Below are 14,361 nucleotides of genomic sequence, written 5' to 3'. Positions count from 1 at the left end.
AGTGTGTGCAAGTGAGTGTGTGTGAGAGGCTCATCACCATGGCAGTCAGCAGCAACAAAGACTGAATAATGGACTTGCAAAAGGAGCTCAGAGGCCCTTCAAGGAACGCACGAACAGGAGGAGACTGGGATGGTGGTATTTCAGTAGGTTTCGAGGTATTTAAGGTCAGGCTTATCCAGAGCCAGTTCAACTTCCATAATACCAAAAAGCTCTGACTCTTTCCTCTTATTCCTTATACTCTAATGTGTCAAACATGATGATAATAAGCCAACACCTCAGTCCTGAGTTAAATCAGTTTCTCTGAAAAGACTGAAGAAGTTAGTAAAGAACTTGTCTGATGTTCTTCTCTCTCATCTCGTTCATTCATGTGGTAATGATTCATTGACTCGTGCTGATAATGAGTTAGAGCTATTTTAGAATCCAATATTAGGAATTGACCTAATTGTCTTTGCTTTTTTGTGAATTAAATAATAATAATTTTATCATAATTATCTTACAGCATTACTGGTAATGAGTGACCAGGCAAAGTGACAACACTGATTTGTACAAAATCTCTATTGTAACACATGCCAGTGGTGGAGGAAGTATTTTGACTTATTTACTTATTTAAATTAAGTAAAAGTACTAATACCGCACTAAAAATATAATAAATGTCACAAATAAAAGTCCTGAATAGAAAAATAACTAAATATTAAAAGTAAAAATACTCAATGCAGAAATATTGCCCTTGTAGCTGTTACATTATTATATATTGCTTTACACTTAACTCTGAGCAGGAGTAAAGTACAAGCATTTGTAATTTCTACTTACTGAGTTACATTCCACTCCTGTCTCGCACAGATGACGTCTTTGTTCTTTGTATTTTGAATTTCAAAAGAAAAGAGATAAACATGACTAAAACTAAACTGCCTAAACCAAAACTAGACAGTTAAAGGATGAAGAACTGGACAGTGTCAGCTCGTCTGCGGCTTCAGTGACTCAAACAAGAGGTTGATCAGTCTTAACTACTGCCTCACAGCAGTCCTTTACAGTGCTCTCCCAAACAGAAATAACTAAATAAAAACACATTTAAACCTTCATAGCTTTACATGTATCTGTTTTTTGTTGGATGTTAATGAGTTTTCAGATGTGTCCTACTTTCAAAGTGCTCATTGAAGGTGCAATTTACTGCAGATTCATGGCTCACTGTGGTCTCAAAGAAAGCCAGTTACACTAAAGCTATCACCATGCTAGCTGAGTGCATTGGTACCAGACAGTTTATCAGCAACAATTTGCCATGGTATAAATTCAGAGGAAAGATTAGCTGGGAGGAAACCCAACTACAAATTCAAGCTGTGACAAGAGGGACTTGAGTTTCATTTATTTTTTAAGATAAGATGCACTTTAACTGATTCCTGTGAGGGTGTTTGAAAGATTGCAGGGATTGGGATCCACTGTAGTCACTCCTTAAACCAACACTGTTTTCCTGACTCTAAAGATGCTACTATAAAGGCTTTTAACCAGAAGCTGTCCTGGTTAATATTTAAAATATAAATTACACACAGTAAAAGTTTGTGCACCGTTTTAGCTCTCTTTAGCTCTAGCGCTCTATTTAAACACATACACATCCCACTCAGTTTATGGATTAATGACAGTTATTTGTCCCGACACGCAAGACTAATTATATAAAACATACAGTTCTGTGTAGAGCTTCTGTAGAAGGGAATAAGTTACCAAAAAGTATTTAAGTACTTAAATGTAGTTTAGTTTATATGTGGTAATTTGAACTATTTATTGACATTTTTGATGGCTGTATCTTGTTATTGATTTGTTTATGTTGTGTTAGGACCAGCTGCTTTGTTTTATCTGCAGTGCTTTCAGAAAGTGTTCATATTGCAGCCTCATGCTAAAATTGTTTAAATCCATTTCCTTCCCTCATCAGTCTACATGTAATGCCTCATAATGACAAAGCAAAAACAGAATTGAAGACACTTGGCTATGACACTTGAAATTTAGCTCAGGTTCCTCCCATTTCTCTTGATTATCTTTGAGATGTTTGTACACCTTGACTGGAGTCCACCTGTGATAAAGCATATGAGAGCAAAAACCAAGTCATGAGGTGAAGGAACGGCCTGCACAGAGACAGGATTGTGTCGAGGCTCAGAAGCACAAAAAAATTCTGCTGCATTGAGGTTTCCCAACAGCACAGTGGCCTCCGCAATTCTTAGATGGAAGAAGTTTAGAACAACCAGGACTCTACACAGAGCTGGCTTCTTGGAACAAACTGAGCAGATTGAGGTGACCAAGAACCTGAGTCTCTCTGGCTGAGCTCCAGTAATCCTGTGTGGAGATGGGAGAATATTTCAGAAATGTTTTTGTCTTTCTGGTTTAAGCATGAGGATGCAACATAAAAAAATGTTTGAAAGTATTCGAATACTTTCTAAATGCACTTTATTTATGATATATAATGGGAAGGAAGGAAGGAAAATCGTAAGTGCTATGGCAGAAGGTAATGGGGATCCAATAAAAGGAAGGAGGTTTTCAGTTCATTTGACAGGTTTAAATGATACACACTGTACTATTTCATGCTGTTTTCCTAGAGAGACTACCAGCTAGCTGTTACTGCCATAGAGGATTTAACTGGCTTAGCAGCACAATCATTCAGCACTGCCAAATCACAGGACCAGGATTAGCATCAGGAACTAAGACGCTGGCTTCCTGTCGCTGTTATGAACCAATGACAGTGACTGTGGTTCGTGGAGTTTATGTCTTCAGATCCTTGGTAAAATTGTCATTATTTGGGGCTAAAAAAGTTAAATAATCTTCAGCTGTGGAAGGTTAGTTACAGTTGCTTAGGTAGTGAATAATTAAGCAATTATGTAGATGATCGAACAATAAAATATTATTAGCTAACTGTAATTATGTTCATCAGAAGGCCTTAGATATTTGTGTTTCTGCAATAACCTTTGAAACCAGTGAAAACATTGGAGCTAAGTTGACATATTTATCAGGACCTGCATTTCAGTGGTCTGCACTGCAGCAGTGACTCAGCAGTCACTTGACGCTTCTAGACACAAACAAACTGTTCGACTTGTGGTTTGGATGCAAGTCTTTACTGCTGGGTGACGATGCATTACTGAAGGGAGCGAGGAGACGGACGGGTCTGCTCCGGCTTCTTTAATTTTCCAACCCACTTCACACCACTTTATCTCCAAGCTTAGACAATAGCACTGAGTCCGGGGGAAGGAATGAGCTCACATTAGGCAAATGAGATTAAAAACAGGGTAATAACTTCAATCAACCTCCGCTGATCTGACGTGTGTATGAAGATGAAGCCCGAGGCATCAGTTCAGCTTCATTAACTTCATTACTTAACTTAACTTTACTTGATTTTACTTTTGACAGAAAACAAGGCCAGAGTTACAGAAAAGGATAATTAAAGGGCCAGCAACTACGAAATTTTATCGAAAAGTTAATCTATACATTTACAATATGACAGATGAAATGATTAGAGGATTCATCGTTTAGTCGATGGACAGAAACTTTAATTGGCAATGATTTTGATAATCGATTACAGTTTCAGTCGTTTTTTTTTAAGCACAAATGTACAAAATCTACTGGTTACAGCTGCTTAGATGTGAAATTTTGCTGGTTTCTTTAATCTTCTACTATAGTAAACTAAACTTGGTTGGACAAAAGAAGACACTTGAAGACATCATCTTGGGCTTTAAAAGAAAATGTAACACGTAAGCAGGTGTGAGTGTATTGTGTTTTTCAATTTTTTCCTGACTTTTCATTGACAATTAATTGACTAATCAAGAAGAAATCATCGGGAGATTAATTGACAATGAAAATAATCGTTATTTGCACAAACCAAAATTAAAATGAATCCCTATCTGTGGTGTTGTCTTCAAATGACTTGTTTTGCCTGAACAATAGTTCAAAATTTACATTTTGTTTTATTTGATAATAAAATAATTTTCAGTTTTGTTTCATTATTGTTCGGAAAGAAACACAGCAGCAATAGAGGAGCTGTTCGGCATTTTGAAAAAATGTACTAAAATGATTCATTGATTAGTTGATGGATTTTCTGGTTATTGACTAATTGAATAATTTATTCATCGTTTCAACTGTAGTTGCATGTTAGGTTACACGCCCTTGCTTTGTTCCCTTCAGTGGGCACTTGTCTTTAGGATGTACCAGTAGAGATGTTCGGGTGTTAAAAGGATTTTAGTCGTGTTGACACTCTGTGACATGAAAACTGTGTGTAGATGTTATGACAGCTAAGCCACATCAGGGAGCCCACAGGGCTTCTGCCTCTGGTCGTCCCTGTTGAGTTAACAGTGTCTGACGTTCATCATCTGCTCTTATAACTTCAGTTTTTATTTATTTTTTACACCCTGTTCCCTCAGGTCAAGAAAACATTCTAGTCTCAAAGTACACATACACTTCTTTTTCTTTTTCTTCCACACTGAAAATTATTTAGAATATTTCTCACCCTCAGTAAGTAGTTATTATTACAATTATTATTGTCAATAATAATAATAATAATAATAATAATGAAAATAACATAATAATGTAAAGGTAAACAAGATGTGACAACAAATACATTTAAATATATTAATTTTAAGTTATATCCAGTAAATATATATAATAAATATCCAAATTCACATCCTACCATTTTGAAGCCATTTTAATAAACTTTGCTCCATGCCTTATATCCCGATGTGATACTGATGTGTCCCCTGAGGCTGGGTCAGCAAAGTATATCAGCTTTTTCTAAGCAAAAATGTCTCTCAAACATTAAGACCTTTTGCTTTTTTTCTGTTTTTGTGAACTGAATATATTTGGGTTTGGGATGTGAAGCCGTAACCTTGGACCCTGGGGAACCTGGGAAGGACTTCTTTCACTATTTTCTGACATTTAATAAATTAAACAATTAATCAAGAAAATAATCTGCAGATGTAACCCAAAACTGGTCATTGAAACTTTATTATTTGACTTTACCATTTTTCAGTTCTTTGCCGTGGTCTGGACTAAATCTTTGCCTTACCAACAAAAATTCCTTTGACCTTCTATCTCTGTGCTGATGTAAGCGCCTTCATATCACAACAGCATCTACCATCCATCAGGCTGGTTGGTTTTATATTTAGAACAGGATGTCGGCCGTCTGTCTGCCATTACGTTATAATTATGACTTTTACGTTTGAAAGAGGATCTGTCCTTGGAACAGAATCATTTTCAGCTTTGTGTTGTCCTTTATGATGCTGTGAAACTAAGGCCCTGATCTCCTGCTGTGACAACATCAGTGGTGAGTTTAACTTCATTTTATTTTCTCAACTCAGAGCCCTCACCCAATAGTTTGTTCTATACTTATATACTAATGATATAACAACCTTTTAATGGGAATCGGTCCCCACAGAAGTACTGTTGCTCTTGTTTGAATTTTTTTATTTTTTATTTTTTTTTTACTTATAGTCTTCAAATTCCTTGAACCCTCCTCTCACCACCGCCTCGTCACTGTAAATGTGGAACATGCTATCTGGAGCAGCGCAGTGGCTGGGCCTCGGTCGATCAGTGCTCCGTTTTAGTTGCCTTTAAACAGAGCGTTCTCGTTTGGGGAGTTCAGACGTAGATATTTATATCAAACGGGTCAGCTGAGGAAGAGCCGGAACGAGCAGAAACACCGAGTTCTGTCTGACAAACGACCTTCCTTCCTCTGGGGCTCGCAGTTATGAACAGAGTCGTGCAAAGACCAAGAGGGAGCGAGGAGTTCACCTCTCTGAGATCCTTAAGTCAACCGACAGAAGCAGGGCAGATAACACACGATGTCTGCTCTGCCACCAAAGTTATTTTTGTCAGGAAAGTGGATCATTGCAGATGTGTGATCTCGGTTAACACAGATGCTTGCGCTGGATTACACACGACTGAATGTTTCTGTGGATTGTTAGACCTTTTTTTGGATCAGACCACGTGCTACGACAATGACGGGTCAAATTCAGGTTTAAGGCTCATACTGTTTATCCATATTAGGAAAATATACCTGCACTGAAGCATGGCATGCATTATAGAGAAAAGTAGTCAGAAAGTTTGTCAGATTTATTACGTGTCATGCTACATAGAATAACAAGACACCACTTCATACCTCAAGAATATAATGAGACATTTTCTGGTGACTCATATACGAAACCAAAAGAAAAATACAAGAAATCCAGTCAATTATTTACAAGTCTACAAGTCAAATTATTATGCTGATATATGCATTATCCATGTATCTCCCATAAACAAAATATTGCATGGTTACCAGTGTAAAGGACAATGCAAAACAAAAATAAACTAATATTCTATCACTAAGAACACACATTTCAGCTTAGTTTTCACTCCACTCCACATAGGAGTGAATGTGAGTGTGTATGAGTGTTTGTCTCTATATACTAGTCCTGATAGATAGATGGGCGACCTGTCCCACCTCTTGCCCAGTGTCAGCTGGGATTGACTCCAGACCCCCACCCTGACCCTCAAAGGATAAGCTGTATAGCTAAGGGATGGACAAATATAATATATGTCATAATATTGTTGGTATTGGCATATACAGTAAGTCAGCTGATAAATGAAAATAAATTGCAGTACAGAGATGCCAAAGATATTTTTCAGATAATTTAGAAATTAGAGATCCTCCAGGAAACACATTTTTCCCATTCAGTACAGATTTGCTTACATACTGAATTATGTAAGCAATCCATATCAAAACATTTGTTTATTTAATGTGTTTAAGGTAAAATGAAAACATATTATCAGCCAATGCCAGATTTTTTTAACATCATTTACTCTATCAATTCATCTATTAATAGTACTGATATTAATCAGACTCTTACATTTATTCCATAATTGGGCTAGAAGTTTAATAAGTCTATTTTTAGCCCTCTCAGCATGATGGTTTTTAAAGCAAAGACTCACTGGATTTCCAGCTTTGACACTCGCTGACTGACACAAATGTAGCTTCTAGTTTCAGAGGGAGGTTGAGTCTTTTAATCCCAAATTCAGTGTCTTTTGTGGTGGACTTAGTGAACTGCAGAAATATGTCAAAGTGATATGCTAATGATATGCACTGTTTGGTGTTAAAAAACACGGGCATATTACCAAGCTACAGAGCCAACTAATGTGATAAGAAGAGGAGGACTTAAGATTGAATCAGCTGACAAAGAAAGCAGGGAGCCTGCAACAGCAGTAAAGCCTTTGCAGAAAATAGAGGGATTTTAAAATGGTGTAAGTAGAAATTATCAACCAGTATGAACATTTTCATAAGTCTGCTGAGTTTCTCAAAACGCCTTTGGCTGAATGTCAGGATGATGCTTCTTCTTTTCTGTCTGGGATGCCAGTGAAGGAAAACCTCAAGGATAAATAGTTGAAGGCAACTTGGCTGAACATCGCACTCTTCAAAAGGACTGTTTAAACAAACACATCTTAGGAGCTTTGAAACAGAAACTGGCCTGCCTAAGGATGCTTCAGCTTCACACTGTTTGTACCTCAGTGGATGCAATGTGACCCTGAGGGCTGACTCGCTTTACTGGGTTGTAATTTCCAGTAACAGCCTTGTTAGTTATTACATATTTCAGGCCACAGGGTCAAAGACTGGTATGATGATGGATGTTTGTCATGAGTACCACACAGTTTTCTTTGTCTTACTACTATTAGCCTTCAGAGACACAGATATTATACACTGCTCTGCTTCAGATTTGAAATTAGCCTGGAACTAGTATTTTTAAAGGTCCCACGTTGTATAAAGGTAGATGTCCATGTGTTGTTTGATTATAAAGCAGGTCGAGTTTTTAAATTAATACTGTGAAAGTATGAAAGCGCTCAGTCCACACAGAAATGCACACAGCCTGTATTCAGAAACTGAGCCTTAAAATCAGCCATCAGGACTTCTGTAACTTTGTGATGTCACAACAAAGCAGTCACCGCTCTCAGCCATGCCCCAAGCCCCGCCCACCTTTGACCAAAAATCCAACCTTGCAGGATTCGGTTTCTGTGAGTGTTAACCTGAAATCTGCTATATTTTTATTTGATCACTCAGAAAACAGTCAGAGAGAGGAGGCTCTGAGTCTCTCTTTTGATTGGTTCGCCGACATGTTGTTACTAGAGCTCCAGAGAGAATCCTGAGAGAGGAGATGTAAAACTACACTGAGATGGTTTTTGTTTCTTAAAACCACAAATATATCTTCTTATGGATCAACACTTCAAATAAAACACAGGAAAAGTGTAAAATATGGACATATGGACATTTAAAGAGCTCAGACTTCTATTAATTAAGAGTATAATGTCGTTTTGTTGTGTTTTACTGTTTACTTCTCCATGGACGGCCATGAGAATACAGAAGAGAAAAGGCTGAAGTGCCGGTGTGTAGACAAATGGGAGGTGGAGATGTGTTTAGTCAAGGCGTGTCTGACGCACTGCAGAAATTAACACCTTATGTTACATCGATGAAAAATCCATCAGTCTTTCCCATTTGACAGCTTCTCTTTAGGCCGAACACATTCATCATTTTGTAAGTAAGAAACCTGAGCAATGCTTGTACATAAATTTAACATTTGTCAGTTCCCCACGTAGACAGATGGATGTTAATATGCAGATTTACAGTGTTATACAGCAGGGTGCCTCTAGGAACGGCCCAGTTGGTCAGTCCACTTCTTTGGTTCAGATTGAAATATCTCAGTGTGTCTTTCCAACCTTGTTGATGCCCCGACTTTTCCTCTAGCGCCACCATAAGGTTGACATTTTTTGTTGTTTTGAGTGAAATATCTTAACATTTATTGTATGGATTGCCTCACAAAGCCCCTTGCAGAGCTGTAGACTTCTTTCTTTTTTTCTTTAGTGTGATAATGCTGGACCTTACAGCAGTGGAACTTTTGTAGAATCCCACAAAATATTTTTTGCATGCATTTTGGGTTTGAATTTTTCAAGCATTAGCCATTAATAGTGTTGACACAAACAAATACAGAATTTCCAGTACAGTAAGTATACATTTTAAGGCCACCTCTATTTATTGTCTATTTATTTATTTATTGAAACTATTCAAGCATCATACAAAATTTTATGCTACCTCACTAGTTTCTACTGCATTTTCACAAATATTTAGACCTGACGTACTTTCAGGTTTATGTCGTGTTTTTTGTGAATGACAGGAAAGTGCTGCTGAATATGATGTTTCACCGCATAAATTAATAGAAACACATTCTGAAACAACATATTCACTGTGATATGTTTTTCTGAAAAGTAACTTAAATACATGCTGTGGTAAAACAAGACACCCACATCTGACATTGACCCAACTTTGTTGAACAGTATACGTCGTCCTCGCCCAAAGATCCAGTGAAAAGTACTGATAAAAGAGCACATAAAAATGTAAACATTTCATTGCTGCTGTTCCATCTCCTCAGTGGGAGGGATGACTAAACGCAGAGCCCAAACATTCACTTGCCTACAACCATCTCAAATCCTCTGCTGATTTCTCACTTCATACGTCTTGTTGTCTCAATGCAGTCTCTGCAGCACTGAGTAGATGTTTGTTAGAAACTCAAGTCGAAACAGAAAGGCCTTCGAGGATCACACAAAAATAATAAAATACTAAAAGTATATTTGCTTCTGGTGCTGTGAAAACCAGGTATCATAAGTATCAGCTCTTTAGAAAAAGTTGACAGACCTTGATATGTAGCTTAAAGGAGCTATTGGTAAGTTTTGCTATAGCTACACAGCCAACATTAGCATTGGCACAGGTGTTTACTTGCAAGTGTAGAAGAAACATTGTGAGTTCAGAAGAAGACTTCATTCCTTTACTCACCAACAGCTGTTTGCAGAGGTGGAAAGCAACACCAGTGTTAACTAACTAATGCTAACCAGCTAGCCCCGGCCTGTCTCGTCACTTTCTGATGGCGACTCACTGCAGCCTCCAATCGGCCCTGAAGACGTAGCGCTGCTCAGAGGGAGTATTATAACCTCTTGTCTTGTAAATGAAACGATGGCTGAAGCTCTCGTCAAGTGACAATCACCGCTACCACTACCTGTAGCCCCTTTTAATAACATGTTTGAAACCTTTTTGAACTTGATTTTGACAAATAGGCAGAAAAATTGAATTCCCCAACCTGAGGCGAATGTAGTCACACTTAGGCATACTTTATGAAGTTGAATGTCGATTTAATGCCTTGCAGTTAGCTTGTATGTTAGGTCCTCTTGCATTTCACCATGTACATCAGTAGAGCTGCAACTAATGATAATTTTCCTCATAGATTATCTGAGGATTAATTTTTTTGATTATGCAATAACTAATTTTGTCACGGTGACAAGGTGATATCTGAAGATCCAAAAATATTCAGTTTACTTTCATGTACAACAAAGAATCAAAGAATCAAATCCTCCAGTTTAGCAATTTTGTTTTAATAAGCAACTTTTAATAAATGGTTTCTAACACATAATGTAACTGTAAGCAGGTGTAAAGGCATTTTAAGTGATAATTGATGCCTTTAGTTGCAAAACATTGACAATGGTTTTAGCCTGAGTCATTTATAAATAAAATGTTACAGGTCCTTTTAAACTCTGTGCACCGGTGTCACCTCCACAGATTCCCGTCCATTAGCTGTGTTTGGGAGTGAAAGTGAACCTGACCTGAGAGACCTCCAGCCCGCAGTGGCGGTGACAGTCCTTTCAGCTGCTCTGCATTGTTGATGTCCTCCGACCTCTGGGGGGGAAACGGCAGCGTTTGAGACTGACTCAGAGTGTCTTTGTTGTTGTAGTATCACGTTGTACCAGTCTGCAGTGTCAGCGAGCATTCACCCTGCAGGCAGTCATCAACCGCAGCTAATGCAAGCTCCTCTTCTCTGTTTTACCTGAGAGAAGCACATCAGGCGGTCAAAGGGACACGCCGTCTCTCTGGGCTTCACTCCTCTGAAAGTGGGTTTACAGATTCATACCACCACAGCTGCGTGACGCCCGTGTCTCCAGTGTCTGCTGAGTGTTGTGTGTTGTTGTGTGTCAGCGTTGGAAGTATCAAAGCAAACTTGCAAATCATCCTTCACCGCCGCAGCTTGGAGATGGTGGTGTGAAAGAGGACGCGTCTGTGGGCAGATCTGCTGAAGTGTTTGAACTTCTCCCGACTTCTCCACCAGCACTGAAGGTTGTCTTTCAGCTCTCCTCTCTCGCTCCATGCCGGGGTCAGTTTAGTAAAATTCATTTTCTATCTCACATTAGTGATGGTAACTGCAGTGTGTCTGCAGGGGAAATGAAACATATAGTCGTCACTGTGTTGCCATGGTAACATCAACAGAGGCAGTCACATCCTCTAGTTGGTTTCAGTGATGCTCTCTGAATGTTTGATTAGGTAATATACATTCACTTTATAGGTTATTCCAACATTGATTTTATTATTTGAACTATTTTCATCTGATTTCTCCTTCTGATTCTTCTCTTCTTATTCTTAGCTTCATGTTTTTTGTATTTTACTGTGGCAATATTGTTACCTTGGATTCTCTGTTTCTCATTTATTGTGGCACTGATCTCTGATCAGCCATGGTTATTGCTGCTTGTACCCACAAACCAAGCAACAAGCCAAGGCAACTTTAATTATATACTGCAGCACATTTCATTCACAGTGCAAAGCAGGTTACATACAAGAATAAAAATAAAATAATGAGAACAATTAATAACAGTTAAGAAAATAAATAGGTAAGCAAGATAGGCAAGGCAAGTTTATTTAAATAGCAACTTTAAACAACAAAATAATTCAAAGTGTTTTACAATATAAAAAGGCATTAACACAAGATAAGAAACACAAGGCAATATAAAAAGACATCAGTAAGATTAGAAAGGAATAAAATAGAAGGTAAAAATGAGCTAAAATTGAACAGAACAGACAAAAGAGGAAAGTATAATACAGTGTGAGATGTGATTAATAGCCCCACATTTACTAAGGTACAGCAGAAAACAGAAACATTTTAGGCCTCAAGTGAAAAGAAATGCAAGTTGCAGCAAAACCAGAGTGGAGAGAAACAGGCAACTGAATGAGTAGGTTTCACGTTGAGATTTAAACATGGTCAGATATGGACAACGCCCAAGATCATCAGACAGGTCATCCTAAGTACTGTATATGACACATAATAGCAAAATACAACAGTCATCAGACCCATGTCACATGAGCTAAGTTTTATTGAAGGTTCATGAGGAGAAAGTAGGTCGGAAATGTACTGTCATTTCAGGGTTTCGAAGTCAGTTAACTCACTCACTGGTGACCAGTGCAGAGACTTGGCAGTGGTTGTAGTGTGTTCATATGTCTTTGAGTGGCTCTTCCAGGGATGGCAATGTCAGCCAGATGGCCAGTCCACCACTTTGCTCATCCTCTGACTTATTTAGTGAAATATCCCAACACTTGCTGGATGATTGGCACAAAACGGTGACGGCGCCTGGGTGATGTATTTAAATAACTTTACCTCTTGTGCCACAATGTGGTTGACAATTTTGTTTTTTAATAAAAGTCCTCAGTAACTATTGGATTGGTTGTTATGAAATTTGGTGCAGCCGTTCATCTTCCATGAAAAATTGTAATAACTTTCATCTGAATTTTCATCCAGCAACCATCAGTGGAAAATTTTGATTTGTTCAAACTGAAGTCGTTCAAGCATACTATAATGTTAGTATGCTTACATGCTAAACTACGATGGTGAACATGGTTAAGTTTACACCTGCATCATATACCTGTAAGCATGTTAGAATGCTGATGTTAGCATGTAGCTCAAAGCACTGCTGTGTCAGTCCAACCTCACAGAGCAGTTCGCACGGCTGTAGACTGTTGTTGATAAAACTCTGGCAGCTGCATTGCAATAAGCTGATAAAAGACTGTTGCGATAACCTACGTGAGGTGAATATATGGATCAGCTTTTTGTTTTCTCTTGTTTTGTTCGACTTAATAGTTTTTCATGCTCTAAATATATTCAGAATCACAGAGACAAACTCTTGACATTTCTTTATATGAAAATGTCACAGATGAATATTTGCTAGATAAGAGGATAATGTGGTTGAATATAAAATGATTTGATTCAGCTCAAATTTTTTTCATTAACGAGGAACAACAAAGAATAAAATACAATCATCAGCTGAAAGCAGATAATTATCATCTCTAATAGAACATCTGCTTATTGAGCTCTTCTCCCTCTGACTCTCAGACGGTCTAGACGTGTGAGCATCGCTCTGATTACCTTATTGATACAGAAGCTGAATGATTTCAGCAATGACTTTTTTCTTTAATGTGTGAAATTACTTTTCCTATCAGTCTCATTCAAACTCTAATGCATGTTATCTGCTGATAATCCTTCTTTATAAATTTGACAGCGTATCAGGCTGAGAGTGATTGACATCAGAGGTCTTTCATGGAAAACACATGTTGACAGCCCAGATCCTAAAAAGATAGCATAGCACTGCAAACTCATGGGATGCACTGAAGATCCCGGTGGATGGTGGAGTCACTGAGATCCCCCTATTATTAGACCTCTCTAATATTAGAGCCTGCATCTGTGCTGAAACAAAGGGGAATTAAAAGCTTAACATCACCTCTGAATGGAATGAAGTGTTGATGCGTAATTATGTTGAATATGCACAAGGATGTATGAAAATGTGCTTCATAGTCAAATACATTTTGTGATATTTCCCTTATTTTTGGGTGTGCATTTCTATGCATTAGTGTTTTCACTCATATAATTGTTTTGTCTCTTAATATTCTTGGCCTATAATGTAAAAATCTGACTGTTTTTCAGCCTGCAAATCACTGCAAGTGGCATATGTTTTTATCCATTGCCAGAAGTCATGTAATGGAAAAAACATGAAATTAAGTTTAATACCTAGTATGAATGGAAATGTGTGTGTGTTGTGCTTATAGCTTTAATTTTAAACTTCACCCAGCAGACATCAGTGACCTATTTCCTTTTCTAACTTTTGTTCTTGTGTTGATGCACAAGTGGGTTGCCTGCCTCTATATAGTGATTGCCCCACATATGATTCAGAATGCAGTATAGTAAATCTCCCTGACTCAAAGAGGTTTTCCAGATCAGGTCTGGAGGGCATCCAGTAGGATGTGTTCTGGCCAGACAGCTGAGTGTCTGGCAGGAGTGTCGGTCAACTTGTTTACCTGACCCAACCCTTATGCCTTGATGAGGTTGGATCTTGCGCTTCAATGCCTCTACGTGAAAGAAGTTACCACAATGTTTTTTAATTTATTCTCCTACAGGACAAAGGACTCTCCACCACAGAAGTGATGTCCTAGAGACTGTGGTGCTTGTCAACCCTTCAGAAGACACCGTTGTATCAGAGGTAAGTCAACATATTCTGAGGTACGGTACC

At 38.1% G+C, this 14,361-nt stretch overlaps 1 protein-coding gene across 1 annotated transcript in view; it reads left to right on the top strand.

Moving 5' to 3' along the window:
- map1ab (microtubule-associated protein 1Ab) overlaps positions 1-14,361 on the top strand; it is a 79,160-nt gene that overhangs the window by 42,021 nt on the left and 22,778 nt on the right. The window contains exon 3 of the mRNA XM_056388119.1: positions 14,249-14,331. Coding sequence (XP_056244094.1) covers positions 14,249-14,331 — 83 coding nt within the window. The remainder of the gene's footprint in view (positions 1-14,248; positions 14,332-14,361) is intronic.

Source organism: Seriola aureovittata, chromosome 10, assembly GCF_021018895.1.
Source record: "Seriola aureovittata isolate HTS-2021-v1 ecotype China chromosome 10, ASM2101889v1, whole genome shotgun sequence".
In the NCBI taxonomy this organism is placed as follows: domain Eukaryota; kingdom Metazoa; phylum Chordata; class Actinopteri; order Carangiformes; family Carangidae; genus Seriola; species Seriola aureovittata.
The sequence above is the reverse complement of the archived record's forward strand: the minus strand, read 5'-3'. Positions and strand labels throughout refer to the sequence as shown.